Below are 13,370 nucleotides of genomic sequence, written 5' to 3' on the forward strand. Positions count from 1 at the left end.
AGCGTCAATAACTTGAAGTAATTGTTTTATGTGTGACTTTCTGAGTCTCTAACATCACTGGGGGGGATTTTTTTCCCACTCTTACAATCTTGTTTGTGTTTATTGTGGTTTGCGGTCAGTAGAGTTGAGGTCTAGACTTGGGTCATTGTAGCATCTTCATTCTTTTCTTTTTCAGCCAGTCTGTTGTAGATTTGTTGTGCGACCCAATTTTAGGGAAGCTTCAGCTGACAGACGCATGACCTCACATTTAAGTCTAGAATACTTTGGTACAGAGAGGAGTTCATGGTCGGTTTCTTCTGTCTTTTGATTTGTTCACATGTAATATCGCAACCCTAAGCTGTGCTGCAATGTTCTTTTTAGAGAGAAACAGCTTTATCCTTCCGGAAATGTCAAACGTTTTCAGTCTTTTTCTAATAATAATGAACTGGGATGTTCACTACTTGGATGAATGTGAGATTGGGTTAACACAGACCACCACCATCAGAGCTGGTCACACTTGCTGATGATCAGTTAATCAGTTGCATTTGATTAGCAGCACCTGGCTGTTACTTGCCCTCATATGTCCTAAGCAGTAAGGGTATACTTCGTTTGTATAATTTTGACTTTATTTTGTTTTATGTGTTTTGTTTTTTAAAGTTGTGTCATTCTAATGTGTGCTTATGCACATGTGTGCCTGTCACTTAAAAATAGATGTTAAACCTCAGATGACTTCCTAGTTAAGTAAAGGTTAAATTGTCACATGACTCTATGTTTCCAATGACTGTACTTCCTTCCAAAGTGCAACCGATTGGATTTAAGTAACATTAGATTTTTTTTCAGAACTTTCCAGGAAGTTCTGCGATTTCACTAACTTTTCCCCAAACCCCTTCCCTGTTTTGTTTTGTTTCTATGGAAAAGTGAAGTCAAACAGAGCTGCCCACCGTCAGCAGCACTAACCGTGTTCTCCATTGTAATTATTACAAAAATAACTAGAATAAACATGTGGGAGAATCTCAACAATCGTAGACTTTGGACGCATACATTTTTCACCAAAGTTGAAATATTTGTATGGATTTAGCTCCGTTCATGTCAACTTCACTTTTCATTTGGCCTGAAGACACCATCAGGGAGCTCTTTATTTAAACGCTGTAGTTGACATTCCCTCTCACTCTCATGTGAATTACCTTCTGTTCTTTTGCTTGTTGTAATTTAAAAACTCTGCACGCCCACTCAGGTAGCGGTATTTCTCTGACTGAGAGAGCGATTTTCCTCGCTCCGTGGGTTTTCTGGTGCTTACATAGTTTCATGTAAAAGAGTTCACATGTACTATGTATAACTTTTAAAATGGGTCTTTCTTTCTCCTACTCCCCTTCCTTGCACACAGACAGGTCTATGAGCACAATCTGGTTTTATGAGAAGCTGAACATTTCAGGTAAAGCCCCTCTGTGCTCAGTCAGTCATGTTGGCATGTTGTAAGGTCAGCTATTCTACTCATGTATTGTCGCTAGACAGCTGCCGACCTTCTTCACTGACTCAGCGGGGATTGGACAGTGATTGACAGGTGTGGTCTGCTCAATAAGCACCTCTGGAGCAGAAGGTGATTGACAGGAGACCTGCTGTGCTGAGGGTCTCCCAGCCCCCCAGCTGATGAAGGGGATTAATGCAGCAGCTATCCTCTAAAGACTAACCATCTGAATAGCTGCTTCTTTCTTGCCTTCGCCTCCTTTTCTCTCCTTCTCGGTTCCTGGAATGGTTTTGTGATTATGGAAGCAAGTTCAAGGAGGGAAAAGGTCTGTGTTTACATTCCCACCTGGCGATATTTGTCATGTAAACGTCCAGCTCTGTTTACTGAAGTCTTTTTATGATTGATTCGTCTTTAACCTTTGTCTCTAAACATTTGTGGCTCCGTGGCTTTCAGCCATTTTTCATTAACATTCATTTTTACCTGTTGCTTCTCTCGCTGCAAAGATCTGGTTTTCGTTGGGCTGCACTTCTTTCAGTTTGCCTGTAAATTATTAGAAAATGACGAGAAACAGTGTCTCGAAGGATACATCCATTTTTGAGTCATCAAAAGACTAATAAATGTATTTTCCATCACCGACTCAAAGAAGATCCTAGTAATTCTAATCATTTTCAACTATCGACTATTCTTTGACGTGATACATTATCAGATCATAGGATCAGTGTTATTGTTTTATAACTGCTATCTGCATTTGAATCACAATGATCACAAGTAAAGAAGTTATGTTTGTTGTAAGGATGTCAGCTTTCTTCAAAGTTTTAGCTTTTCCATCAGGAAATCACAGTTGAGTCTCTGATGGATCGATGTTAAGTTAGTTTCACTTTTAATGGGGCGATCGTGGCTCAAGAGTTGGCAGTTCGTCTTGTAATCGGAAGGTTACCGGTTCGAGCCCCGGCTCCGAAAGTCTCGATCGTTGTGTCCTTGCCTACTGGTGGTCGTCAGAGGTCCCGGTGGCGCCAGTGTCCGGCAGCTTCACCTCTGTCAGTGCCCCAGGGCAGCTGTGGCTACAGTGTAGCTTGCCATCACCAGTGTGTGAATGTGTGTGTGAATGGGTGGATGACCGAATGTAGTGTACAGCACTTTGGGGACTAAGTAAAGCGCTATACAAATACAGGCCCTTTACCATTTAAAATTTCCCTTGCAGTATATATCTCACACTTCATTAATAACCTGTATAAGTTCAATAATAACCAGTGTCATGTCAATAATAACCAATATAAGGTCATTAATAACTAGTAACAGTGTGCTGTGCATATTGTGCAAGGTGTTTATTTAATCTGATTACTCACTGCCGTTGTGGGGCTCTCTTGAACGTTCAACTGAAAACAAAATAATTTTGTGTTTACTTTGTATAAGATGTTCAGTTTTTGCATGTGTGAAAGTTATAAATGAAAGCAAAAGAATGGGGGTCTAAAGGGGGGGGGGGTTACGAATCCTTTTTTTTTTTCTTGGATGTTTTGCACCTGCTGTTGGACACGTAACGTGTAATGTATCTGTGGTAGTGGCTTTGTTTGTGTCTGCTGTAGGATATCAGCAGTAATCCAGGTGAGAATCCAGGACTCCACCCAAAATTTTGCATAACAAAGCAGCTTACTGACGTGTCAGGGAAATGAGGAAAAGACATAAGGAAAGATTTGAAACTGGGAGCCACCGTTTGACCTGTACGTTTCACTACTGCAAATACCTGAAGGTTTCCTTTTGCTCTGAAACTGGTCAGCTCTGTCTGCTCTGAGTCTGTTTGTTCCAGCAGAGGTTTTGAGTAAGCAGCTGAAGAAAGTAAAACCAAGTAAACATTGCAGATAAAGAGGTGGATGGAAGGAAAATGGATACCTGGATATGGGTAAGACTTGACTTTGCATGTCCAGCATTGAGTGTATATGAAAACATTAGCACCTGTTGTTTTGAGTGTAAGCCAACAAATTTCAGGTTTGGACAGAGCACATTTTAGAAAAGGTCAGCCTCATTTTAACTTGTGTGTCTTGATAAATGTTCTGTTTTATGTGTTTCTGGACACAGTTGTTCTAATATGTCTAGAAACACATAATGTGTCTTCATGCCCATAGACACAAGAGATAAGAGTTAAAATCTCTCTGGGGCCAATTGGAGACGTTACTCTTTTAATTTAGGATTGTAGGTAGAGTAGTATTTGTCCAACACATTAACAAGCATTTTTGATTGAAACATGGTTGATGCAGAGTCTACAGGAGGATGCGTAATAATCTCATAATGTTCTAGTTCATAGTAAGTCTGCTCTGAATGGTTATCTCGCTGTTGAGGCTTTATTTTCAGTCATCAAGAGTTTTCTTAAAGAGAGATACAGAATAATCCGTCTCTAATGGAAAGAAGCCATGAGTGTATTATTTTAGATGGGTTTACTAATTACCGTAGGAATCAGATCATGGTTTAAATACAATGGCTGCCACTTTTCTCAGTTGCTTGAGCGAAGTATCCCAGCTGAAGATTCTCCACAAACAATGCTCTGGAAAAAAATGTTGCCCCTTTCTGGATTTCAGTCTTACACATGTCAAAGATAATGTTGTTTTCATTTATTAAGCTGAAAAAGCTATCCAAACCTACCTGGCCCTAAATGAAAAAGTAATTGCCCTCCCTAAACGTAATAACTGGTTGTGCCATCTTTGGTCACAAGATCTGCAATCAGGTGTTTGTGGTAACTGGCAATGCTTCTTTCAAAATGCTATGCAGGAATTTTGGCCCATTCTTCTTTGCAGAATTGTTCAAATTTAGCCTCATTGGAAGGTTTTCAAGCTTGAACGGTCCGTTTAAGGTCATGCCAAATCATCTGGACTTTGACTAACCCACTCCAAAACCTTCTCAGCTTCTCTCTTTTTGTTTTTGGAGCTGCTGGTATGTTTTGGATAATTGTTCTGCTTCATAGCCCGAGTGAGCTTGAGCTTCAGGGTCATGAACTGATGGTCAAACCTTTTCTGGTAGAGACTGAAATTGATTGTTCCATCAATTACAATAAGTCGTCCTGAAGCAGCAAAGAAGCCCCAGAGGATCACATTACCATCACTGTGTTTGACTGTTCTCGTGTTCTTTTTATGAAATGCTGTGTTAGTTTTATACCACATGTAACAGGACTAAAACACTTGGGAATTATTAAGATGGGTTTTTTCCCCTATTTCTTTGGCAAAATTTGCAATGATCCCTTGTGTCCTTTTTAGTCAGCAGTGGTTTTCTCATTGGATCTTCCATGGATGCCTTTTTTTTTTTTTTAATTTTCTTATTATTCTTATTGGTGAATCATGAACTCTGACCTTAACTGAGACAAGTGAGGCCTGGAGTTCTTTAGATGTTGTTCCTGGTTCTTTTGTGACGTCCTGCATCACTTGTCGATGGAGTCATTTCCGTGGTCTGGCCCCTCCTGGGACGGTTCACCACTGTTCCAGGTTTTCTCCATTTGTGGCTAATGGCTTTCAACATGTTTCTAGCGCTGATGTAGTCAAGTTTTTTTGTTTTTTGTTATAAGACTTTACAAGTTAGCTGTAAAGTGAACGAGTGTGCAGTCATTTTGGGGAAAACTGGCTGCAGCTGACAGAGTTCAGTTTCCTCCACCAGTGCAAAATTGAAGTGGCCAGTAGGACGTGAGAACAATGGCCTTCAGATTCAGTGATGGCTTTCCATTTGAGCTGACACAAGACAACAAAGTGAGATTCTTAAATTGAAATACGTGTTTTTTGCCTTAAAGATCATTGATTTTTTTTTAGTATGAATTTCCTTTTTAAGGTGGAGGCGATGACACTAAACGATGTGGCACAAAACAAATTAGAGCCTGAAAACTTGGCCAGAAAGGTTGGAGATGATGAAGATGAAAGGGGGGATTGTACTGGAAGGCCTGGAAGTTGTGAATATAACAACCGGGACTTCCCATCTTTGCCCTCATTCTCATGATTATGCTTTTACATGAGCATTTATAAGTTGTGGGTCAGGCCACGCCGTCCCAATTATAGTCATTATGTTCTCCTATAGCATTTTTTTTAGTCCTATTTTATTTAAGCTCCTCCTCCTAAATAAGATGTATATGTAATGGAGCTGAAACAAAAAACCTCTATGCTAATCATTTCAATCAGTTCTGTAGCATAAAAAACATTTAGTGGTTCCAGCTTGCAAACATGCAAGGAGGAGGAATCTTTCGGGTTTGGAGTCCAAACATAAAAAAGTTATTTAAAAGTCATGCTAGCTCTTTGGAATGCTATAATGGGCATTTTTCCATTGTTGTAAATGGAAATATCACTTTTATCATTTCCAGTTAGCCCTTTATTGGTGGTTTTTGTGTCAGAGGCATTTATTAATACTGTAATATAAACGCTAGAAAGATGGAGCAAAAAAAACAACCTTGCCATTGCTCCAGATATATAAAGACCTGAGCCAGCAGCCACTTTGCTTTGCTGTCTACGAGCTACTGTGGTGAATACTTGACTGGCCCAGTTCTTGCACATTGTAGTTGCAGTGTGCGGTTGCTGATTCATTGCCGTTCTCTGCCCCCCGTCCTGCCCGCGTCAACCCCGTGGCTCTCTCAGCCGCCTCGGCGGTCTCTCTCTCCTCCCTCTCTTCCTGTCCCCTCGCCACTCTCTCTTTGTTTGCTCCGTCTGTCTCTCTGCCCCTCTTGGCCCATCGCTAACCACTTCTCTCTCCTTTTCTTTAGCGTGACTCCACATTTTGGCTGCTACTCTCACCAGTCTGTATTTTCTTTGACCTGATCGAGCCATTTGAATATCGTTGATGCACTTCTTACTAAAATTTGCATGTTAATGACTTTTGATCTAAGGTCAAAACTGGCTATGCAAACCACCGTTTCCCTTCAACTGTTTTGTTTTTTTTATTTCCATCTTTCTTCTTGTGTGCTCCCCGTTTCTGGGCATCATACCACTCTCTGCTTATTAGTCCCACTCCCTGTCCTTGCCTCTGTGCCTTGCAGTCCATCAGCATGACAAGAATAGGAAATGGTGTTTCCTGAGATCCTGAGTTTCATCTTTTTAGTATAATAGTTCGAAATGACCCATATGCGAGTGGAAGAGGTCTGCAGGAAATGACATACAAGTTACTGTAAATCCATTAGAGGAACCCCGTGCTGAATCATGGTTCTGCCATTGTTGTTTGTGTGTATGTGTGTGTGTTACAGAAACATGATCTCTTCATCACCCTCATCCTGGAGTACATGGACTGTTAGTCATGGTAGCAGCAATTTTACTTTGCTGCTTCAGTTCCAGCAGTTTGGTTCAGATGATAGATATGTGTGCTGTTTTGTTCAGTCATTGTTCACAAAACATGGATCCTGCTAATGGCATTTGCATTATCATGACTTTAATTAGCATAGATTAAAAGGATAATATTAAAAATCTAAAGAAATATAAACATCACAGAGCTGCTAGTCTTAGGCACAAATACAATCCACTCTCTACACCCTCTCCTTACTCACTTTCACTCCTTTTAAATGTTTACTTCAAGGGTCGGCCACATTAACTGCTGGGTTATAAAACCCTCCAAAACAGAGAGTGCAGTGATGCAGGGTTACTAACCACACACCATGAAGGTGCACCATCTGTTTTGTGACTGATGTGGAGGAAACAGTAAACACTTACAGATATGACTTCTGCCTTCCCCTTTCTAGCCATGCAGCATGTGCAGTTCCCAAACATTATCGTGGTTATTGATCACATGAGGAATTCCTTTTTGCTTCTGTTGCTCACCACTGCGTTCTTGGTTTCAGCTGTTAGTGAAAAACGTTTGCATAAATGAAAGTGCGTGTCAGCAGAAACAAGGACTATGATTAGGCTTATATTTCTTTCTGTTTTGGTTCTTTAAGTTTTGATCACCACATCTTTACCTAAATGGTTAATCCCTACACTTTCCTGACTGAACAGTAAAGGAAAGAAGAGGTGGTTGCGTGCTTTGAAGATGCATTTATTTGGATTTATTTTAGCTTTCTTTTATTTGGCTGAATTGCCTAGGAAGTTTGCACAGACTCCTCAACATCTGCTTCTTCAACAGTTAAAACTTTGTGGTGTAAAAGAATAACAATCACCCGTTGTATGGGATCCTGGTGCAACAATGTCTCAGTGAAAAAAATAGCACTCGGCAACGGTGGGAATAAAGAACTCCCTTTAACAGGAAGAGACTCATGTCACTTTTTCCTTATTAATGGTGAACCCGTCACTGAGCTGCTCACTCAATACCAGTCTGGTCTTAATAAACCATCAGGCAATATCTGCTTTGCTCCTCAGTAACTACTCTTAGATTTGTGTATCACATTCTGTTACGCCATGTATGTTTTCAGGAAACCAGGACTAACAGACTAACAGAAGTAAATAAATTTGCTGCTAAGAGAGGCTTTTGTCAAAGCAAAATGACTAATTACTAATATTTTTTTCCAAGACTTATCCATACACACATTCATTCTAACTTCACTTGTGGCTCCCATGTGCACAGAGATCCAAATGTAGCTAATGCTAAACAAGTACCACATAAACTAAGAGAAAGACTGAGGCCATTCTTCTTCTTAGACTGTGTATACAATATTTACATGGATGTAGCTTCTTGTTTTTAGCTTTTGATCATCATCGTTTTTTACACTTGCACCTTAGCTCTCAGACTATAACTGCATGAGAGGCTAAGTTATGTTCATTCAGAAAGATGAATTGAAACACAGTATTGGTGCATTAACACAGGCATAGACACCTGCTAATGAGAGCACATGAATAGAAGGAGTTTACGCAACAATACTCAATCAATTATTTATCACATTATTGCAATGGAACTGCACAGGTTTATTGTCATATCAGTGGAGGTGAGGCCAAGCAGACAGCTACAGCCACCAGTGGGCACCCGCCTGTCAGTATAAGTAGCCAAGGCACTAATAATACATGACTGTGAGCTTTGAGACCGTTTAAAGGGCTGGTTCTCTTCCTTTGCAGTTGTCACAAAAGGAGGGGGGGGGGATAGAAATAAATAAACTGTAAAGTAAAGTAAAGTTGGGCACTTCAGCAGGAGTCCGCCTCGTGTGGCATTAGAGGAACTACACAGGGTTCAGTTTTCAGTCCTAAAGGTCGCCACGTGGGTTTTCCCTTTAACAAAGCTAAGAGTAATAAGTTAACATACATGACTCGTGAAATGCTGCTCTTTTGGCCCTTATAAATAGTCATCATCTGTTGATTAAAATAGTTATGCGTTTCCTTGTTGAGTGTAGAGACTGAACCACTGGTGCTATACTTATATTTTTTTTATTTCTTTATGAAATGCTTCCTGAAGCGTATCGTTCTTCTTCCTCTTCTCTCTTCTTCCTCCTCTATTATTAGCCCATCTGTCCTTCCTCTATCACGACAGAACAGGCGTCCAGTCATTTTTTTTTCTTTTTTAAAAATGGCATTCTCACTTCTCATCATGTTTGCCAGGCCACTCTGAAAAGGGTGCGCTATGACCACCAGAGTACACCGATCCCACCCTCTACAATAACATCACGTTGTCAGCCTGAACTGGGCTGAGCTGTGTGGCCTTGCTCCCCAGGAGACATGTGGTCATGTTTCACTGGAACCTGACGTGGTGGGGTTTGGTTTTTTTTTTTGCTTGTTTTGAGTGTCTGTGTCTGTGCATTCAAAGTGAATATCTGTCCTCCTATTTTTGCCCGGCACCGCCTTTCCCTGACCTCTGTGTGGACACTCTCTCTGAACTGACTGGTCATTATCGCTCACTTGGAAAACTCCAGCCATTGTATCACACTGGAGAAAATATGCGTGTTGGAGAAAATGGGCAAGGCTCTTCCTCATGACAACTTAACACAGCGAAGACTTCTTTGAAGCGTCAAAATTTCCATGTTGCAGGGTTACCATTTGTCCAGAATATTAACAGACACCTAAAGTCTGCATAAGAATAGAATAGAAAGACTCTCAGAGCCATGTCTTTCCTGACCTCTGTGTGGACACTATCTCTGAACTGAGTGGTCGTTATCACTCAGTTGGAAAACTCCAGCTATTGTACTCACAGTGGAGTACATGCACACACCAAAAAAAACCCTGCACTCTACCCCGATCCTGCCTCGTCCATCTCCGTCCAGCCCTAGGCTCCTCTGTGCTGCTCACACAGTCTGATTGAATTAACCTCGCTTGGTGCCGTTATCTATTGAATTAGTCCGTCATTGCTTCCCTGGACACTGCAGCTGAATGTTCCTCCCTGGGCTAGTTCACTAACAAGCTGCACGAGGTGAGTCATTCATGTCCCTTAGCTGTCGCCGTCTTTGCACTGCTACACGGGGGTCAACAGATGGAAACAGATGGACGTTGTTTTTTGAACTGTATCGGCTTCTTTACTTTGACTTCTGAGCTCAACGCCTTGAAAAGGTGTCGGGTGAGAACAGCGTCAGTTTCACCTTGACCATTATGACTCACTTGGTGCTTCCTCTTTGTGCTGCCTACATATGTGTGTCAGATCGCATTATTCAGACATCTGAATGCTGCTGACATGTCTTTAGCAGATGTTGTGCTGGAAGGTAACAAGTGGCACATCCTGAAGCCTGCTGGTCTGAGGGTTGATTGTTTTAAGACTGAATATTTATTTCTTAAAAATAAGAACCAATTTGAGAGTAAAACCGGCACTTTACTGTTCACATCTGGAAAAAGTCATCCATACATTTATTTTCTGTTAGTATTGCAACTCTCTCTCCTCCCTGTTACGGACAAAAGTCAGTCGTTCGCCTCAAAACGGTTTAAAATTTAGCAGCTCAAGTTTTTACTGACAACATCACATCACCCCAGCCTAGTCGCTTCTCTCCGTTTACTTCCTTTGCGGAGTCTGGTGCTGCGAAGCAGGTCCAAAACAACTCCTGTGAACGCTACCATCCAAACATCACCTTCTTAAACACACACAGAAGTAGAGACCCAAGTGAAATGAAGATAACATAATACCATAAATAAAAATTTTGAATTTAATTTCATATTTCATAGTGCAAATTATCTTAAGATTGCAAAACAATAGGATTTATTGCAGTTTTTGTGACAATATACAGTCCAGAAAATAGTTATTGCTATGAGTCCCTTTAATGTGAAAGAAAAGACAGAAAAAGTATGACCATAGTTACACAACATTAAAGAATTCAGCGCGTCACAAAAGCATTGAGCTAAGATACAGTCTAATGTAACCTTTGGAGAAACTACAACCAAACTTATAGACCAGATACAGTTTACATCAAAAAGAGGAAATTTGAGCTTTAGAGCTTCTACTTTAACATAATGACAATTGTATTTAAACAGTGTGCCTTAAAACTAAGCGCACAGTGCGAGGAAACTAAAGGTTGCTGCTCTCCTAGTTTTGTGTTACTGAAAATGAGAAGATAGTGGTCGTTCTAATTTCTTAAAATTCTCTTCGTCACTGAACAATCTCTGCTCGGATCAGAAACTTGTTCAAGAAAACCAAAGCAGCCACCAGATGTCTTGCAGTCCAACACTTGTCTCTGCTGCCTTGTTATGTAGCCGCATTTTTAAGGAGGTACACATCAAAGGCAGCGCAGTGAATCAAGCTTTATTTGTAACATGACTCCATTTTATTGGCATCTCTGCCCAACATTGTGGATAACAGGAGAGTATATGCAAAGTAGGAGAACTTAAACAGCCTCCCTCTCGCTCAGTTACACAATCACTTCACCATCTCACTGATAATCACTTGATAGTGAGGAGCAGCACAAACACAGCAATGCACGATTACTCAAACACTTCAGCCTTTTTTTAGCAACAGCAGATCGTCTGCTGGAAATAAAGCAAACGTTTAGTCTGTTTTTTGTTCGTTTGTTTGTTTTTACAGCTGCAGGTGTGGATTACGTGTATATATTAGGGGTGCAACGATATTCGTATCGATATTGAACCGTTCGATACAGTGCTTTCGGTTCGGTACGCATATGTATCGAACAATACAACATTTGTAATTTATTTTATCAACTTTCCTTCTGACGATGCTGTCTGTGTGGAGCGCTCAGTGAATCTGCGTTCGACTACTCCGCCTAGGCTGCACTGTCGAGCGCAGATCCACTGAGCGCTCCACACAGACAGCATAGTCAGAAGGAAGAGCGCAGGGCAAGCTAGCGAGACAGAAGTTAAGTTCCCCTTGCAACATGGCAAATTGAACCTCTCCCACCCTCATTCAGATCTGGCGTTTGGAATTATTTTGGTTTTCATGTGACATATGACCCTGAAGGTAAGCGCGTCATGGACTAAAGTAAAACAGTATGTTGGATGTGCCACGCAATGCTCAATTACATGGGTGGGAGCTAGTGTGTTAGCACAGTTAGCTCGTTAACGTGTTGGCCGTCTAGCCCCACGCAGGATAGCTCGTTAACGGAGATTTGCCATGTTGTGGCGTTAACGTCATTTCAACGAGATTAACGCTGACAGCACTAGTGGGAACACAACGAATATGACTGCACATTTACACCGACATCATCCTAGTGCAAAGACAAGTGGAAGCAGACAAAAACAACAAGCATGCTACAAACTTTACCCGAGTCATTTAGACAGCCGTTAGCACATGATTCTCCTTATGGGGACCTGATATGTTTAATATTGTGGCGAGCTCAGACAACGAGGAGACGGAGGTATCGTTTGGTCTTGCTTCCCGTGAGCTAGCACAGCCGTTTATTGACATCTGCAGAAGAACACTGCTGCTAGCTAACTGCTCAGTGCGGCAACCGCACAGCAACAACAACACACAGAGCGCCCTCTGACCCCGGAAGGACACACCGTCGCAGCGAGAAGGCGTCACCCGTCACTATGGCAACATAAACAAAACATAACTGTACAAACAGAACCCTGAACAGCCCTGACCCGCTACATAGCCCCCACCTAAGGGGTCAGTCGTCCCCGACGACCCCATTACCCCACACAAAGTCCTGCAAATGTCCAGCTGCCTTCTTTTGGCGCACCGGCCGGTCACAACCGGCGGGGGGAAAGTCACTCGGGTCAGAACATGGGGTGCCACCATCATCCCACTTCTGACACCAATGTGGCGAGCTCAGACAACGAGGAGACGGAGGTGTCGTTTGGTCTTGCTTCCCGTGAGCTAGCCAGGGAGCACAGCCGTTTATTGACATCTGCAGAAGAACACTGCCGCTAGCTAACTGCTCAGCGCGGCAACCGCACAGCAACAACAACAACAACACACAGGGCGCCCTCTGACCCCGGAAGGACACACCGTCGCAGCGAGAGGGCGTCACCCGTCACTATGGCAACATAAACAAAACATAACTGTACAAACAGAACCCCAAACAGCCCTGACCCGCTACAATATCCTGCTGAGAATATAGCCCAGAAGAAGCGTATAGTATAGCTTTTATTTTGGAAAGAGCCATTTCTCTGTAATAAACTCTCTTTTCCAAAGATGAGTGATTCCTCAATCAGATACAGGTGTTACCGCGCCAGATCCGCGGCCCCGAACCGTAGTAAGGAAACCTCTGGCAGTTACTTGAAGGTTCCGTAACTGACTCGTAGCCGGCAACAGCTTACTATACAGGTCAACTCCGCTAGCAAAAAGATCGAAGGAGGCGTAGGAAACTGCTTCACCGAACTTTATTTCTTCTCTAAGGCACGAACACCGCGTACAGTGGGCTGAAACAGTTTACTCACAGCGAGCATCGCCGACACAACTCTGGCTGTCGAGGGAGTTATTATATTCCTTTTATTTATTTTCTTTTCGTCTCTTCTGTAGCTAACCGTTACTTTTTCCCCTTCTCCGCTCTCTCTCTTCACACACACACCAGGCAGTCCCGCTACACACATCCCGAATACATTTCCCATCAGGCTTCATCCTTAAAGGGCCATGCCTGTAACACAGGGCTTGCAAAATCGCTAGCCCGATGTCCCGGGGCTAG

At 42.1% G+C, this 13,370-nt stretch overlaps 1 protein-coding gene across 2 annotated transcripts in view; it reads left to right on the forward strand.

Annotated features, from left to right (window-relative positions):
• pkn1a (protein kinase N1a) overlaps positions 1-13,370 on the forward strand; it is a 63,763-nt gene that overhangs the window by 21,562 nt on the left and 28,831 nt on the right. Inside the window, exon 1 of one of the 2 annotated variants that reach the window (XM_040024722.1) lies at positions 2,952-3,341. The exons of the other annotated variant lie outside the window; for it this stretch is intronic. Coding sequence (XP_039880656.1) covers positions 3,324-3,341 — 18 coding nt within the window. The 5' untranslated portion in view covers positions 2,952-3,323. Of the gene's footprint in view, positions 1-2,951; positions 3,342-13,370 lie in introns of those variants that run through there. 2 annotated transcript variants of the gene reach the window in all.

Source organism: Simochromis diagramma, unplaced genomic scaffold (assembly GCF_900408965.1).
Source record: "Simochromis diagramma unplaced genomic scaffold, fSimDia1.1 OVJJ01000302.1, whole genome shotgun sequence".
NCBI classification, from domain to species: domain Eukaryota; kingdom Metazoa; phylum Chordata; class Actinopteri; order Cichliformes; family Cichlidae; genus Simochromis; species Simochromis diagramma.